The sequence below is a fragment of the Sinocyclocheilus anshuiensis genome, unplaced genomic scaffold (genome assembly GCF_001515605.1).
Source record: "Sinocyclocheilus anshuiensis isolate Anshui unplaced genomic scaffold, SAMN03320099.WGS_v1.1 scaffold1040, whole genome shotgun sequence".
NCBI lineage: Eukaryota > Metazoa > Chordata > Actinopteri > Cypriniformes > Cyprinidae > Sinocyclocheilus > Sinocyclocheilus anshuiensis.
Genome location: NW_015551050.1, coordinates 29688 through 32955, shown reverse-complemented (window position 1 = coordinate 32955; position 3268 = coordinate 29688). Strand labels below are relative to the sequence as shown.

Here is a 3268-nt window from a genome sequence, read left to right as displayed (position 1 = left end):
TATAGTCGCACCGGTAGTGACGTCATGGGCTGTCACCGGCCAACGTGTTGTTGGTGTTTTTTCAATGTATGCTTCAGACACGGATCACGACGAGGCGTTCCCCATAGCGACCCCTAGAGGACACAGTGTCTCGTTCCCTACTCAGGGAACCATGGTTACACAAGTAACCTGAGACGTTGTACCTGCATGAATGGCCACGTGACATGCGTTTTCGGTCGTGTAGTGTAAACGGAGATCGTTTCTGAAACGCCAGTGTAAACGGGGATCGTTTTCATTCTAAAACGCCGTTTTAAAACGAAAACGCACTAGTGTAGACGGGGCCTGAGGCTCAGGAAGGATCTAAGACACTACTTTAATTTTTTTCCCCATATTGAATTTTATTTTTCACGTTGCGATTCAGGGCTTCCGCAGTAATCTGTTAAAATAATAATAATAATTACAGTTACTTATGAAAATGGTAACAAATACAAAGGGAGTTACATCTGAATATTTTCTGTAAAAAGCTAGGTATGTTGAATAATATTAATTTGTTGCTTTGCCTGTTTTTTGATGTGCACGATGCCTCCTGCCATTTGAAGGCCAATTAGTAAAGCGATGCTCTTCTGATGCTTTTGATTGGTTCCTTTATTTGAATTAGCAGCGCACCACGTCTGACAATTACATCAATCCACATCTCCACTGAAAGTGTGGAATGCCAGTGTTTCCTGTCATAGCTATGCAAAGATTTGATATCAAAAACAGTATCATAGCTATTAAACTATTTCGTGATGATTTTAAATCTGTATTTCACCTCAGAATGATCTCAAAGTAAAAAAGAGGTGCTGAAGTCTGATTTTGTGGTGGCTGTGGTTTAAAATTAAATGATTATAATCTTTATTCAAGTGATGAAGGATTTTGTAAGTCATCAGTGTTGGGTACTATTGTAAGGTTAACCCCTGGTTCAAGTGTTTCAAAATGATTAACAGTTGAAAACATTCATTAGAAATTTAGAAAAGTAATCAAAAACTAATTGGAATAGTTACACTACTTATTACATTTTAAGTAAGGTAACTTGTAATCTGTAACATTACATTTCCAAAGTAACCTTCCCGACACTGCTCGTCATCTACATAAACAGAGAGAAGTAGCTCCGGCTACAATGTTCTTCTGCAAGATGAGTGCCAAAAGTTACATATATTTTTTTCTTTCATTTTAGACCTGATGGAGGAGAGCGAGGAGAGTGAAGAACTGAGTGAAGCGGAAGAGAAACAACATGATGTCAAAACTGCAGAAAAATCATCAGCTTCCTCACGTAATGAGAGTAATTTATTATGGACAAGAAAAGCCAAAAAATCTGTAACCTGCCCTCAATGTGCGAAGAGTTTCCCATTCAAACGAAGTCTTAAAATTCACATGAGAATCCACACTGGAGAGAAGCCGTACTCATGTGATCAGTGCGGGAAGAGTTTCACACATAAAGGTAATCTTACGATACACATGATATCCCACACTGGAGAAAAGCCACACACATGTGATCAGTGTGGGAAGAGTTTTGCACTAAAAGATCAGCTTAAGAAACACATGACAATCCACACTGGAGAGAAGCCTTTCGCATGTGATCAATGCGGGAAGAGTTTCAGACAAAAAGGAAACCTTAAGGTACACATGACAATCCACACTGGAGAGAAGCCGCACACGTGTGATCAGTGCGGGAAGAGTTACGCAGATAAAGGAGCCCTTAAAGATCACATGAGAATCCACACTGGAGAGAAGCCACACACATGTGATCAATGTGGGAACGGTTTTGCAACAAAAGCAATACTTGAACGACACATGGTAATCCATACTGGAGAGAAACCGCACACATGTGATCAGTGCGAGAAGAGTTTTGCACTAAAAGGAAACCTTAAGGTACACATGAGAATCCACACTGGAGAGAAACCACACACGTGTGATCAGTGCGGCAAGAGTTTCAGACAAAAAGTAGCTCTGAGACAACACATAAAAATCCACACTGGAGAGAAGCCGTACCCATGTGATCAATGCGAGAAGAGTTTCACATGTGCCTTCAGTCTTCAATTACATCTGCGTTCTCACTCTGGAGAAAGACCATTTTACTGTGATCAGTGCGGACAAATGTGTGTTTCAGCATCATCCTTAAAGAGGCACCTGCATGTTCATACAAAGGAGAAGCCTCACATGTGTTCTTTCTGTGGAAAGAGTTTTAATCAGCTGAGTACTTTAAAATTGCACCAGAAAAGACACACTGGTGTGAAGGATCACATGTGCTTTGATTGTGGGAAGACCTTTGTTAGAGATGCTGAACTGAGACAGCACCAGAGAGTTCACACTGGAGAGAAACCTTACAAGTGTTCACACTGTGACCAGAGATTCAGTCAGTCAGGACGTATGAAAAGACACGAGGAGAAGATTCACGCTGGAGAAAAGCCTCACATGTGATCAGCGTGGGAAGAGTTTCAGACACATTAAGGAACGCTAAAAATCCACAACAGAGACACTTAAATCTGCTTTTTCATTGTGAAGAAAGACTATTTAATGGTCATCAGTACAGTTAAAACTTTCTTTGGCCATTATCCCTGAAGAACCACCTGAACGATTATACAAAGGGAAAGCCTTTAAACAGGAACTTGTTTAAAATTAAAAAATTACACCAGAAAAGACAGTGTGTGAAGAATTGTGTTTTTTGATTGTATCAAGACAGATGATACGCTGAAATGGCACCAAACTGGAGAAAAGCCAATTAAAGTTTGTTGATTTTGACAATTAGGCTAATGTTGTATTGTGGTGTGATAATGAGTAATGATAACACCTCTAACATCTGCATGATTATGATAAATATCAATGTCGAATATTTCCCTTGATATTGTAATTGCGATGATTAATGTGGTAGATGTATAATAGAATATATAGTTCAGTCATGATACTCTAGATGGCGCAGGCTGACGGGGTGTTAAAGTAACTGATATAAACTCACATAATTAAGTATTCAGATACATCCCTCTCAATATTGGATGTTCTTTATTATATTTGACAATCACCAATGACGGATAACAGCCTTCTCCTGATTGTAAGACAGAATCATGCATTTTCTGTAAACCCACTTTTACATTTTATGTATTGTGAAAAGTGCTATACAAATAAATGTGAATTGAAAATTTTTCAATATATATCATTTGGGTGTTTGCAAACAGCAAAGACACGCATTGTGCCTACCTGGCAGAAAATGACAGTTCTGCAGTAGTTTGGTTTTCTAATATGTACACAACAA

The 3268-nt window shown here is 39.0% G+C and overlaps 1 protein-coding gene across 1 annotated transcript; it reads left to right on the top strand.

Annotated features, from left to right (window-relative positions):
- Nucleotides 1-1476: 1476 nt before the first annotated feature.
- Nucleotides 1477-2439, top strand: LOC107661926 (gastrula zinc finger protein XlCGF8.2DB-like). Its single transcript, XM_016451722.1, has 2 exons — nucleotides 1477-2041; nucleotides 2129-2439. Exons 1-2 carry the CDS (start codon nucleotides 1477-1479, stop codon nucleotides 2437-2439), a joined length of 876 nt encoding a protein of 291 aa, XP_016307208.1.
- The last annotated feature ends 829 nt before the right edge of the window (nucleotides 2440-3268 follow it).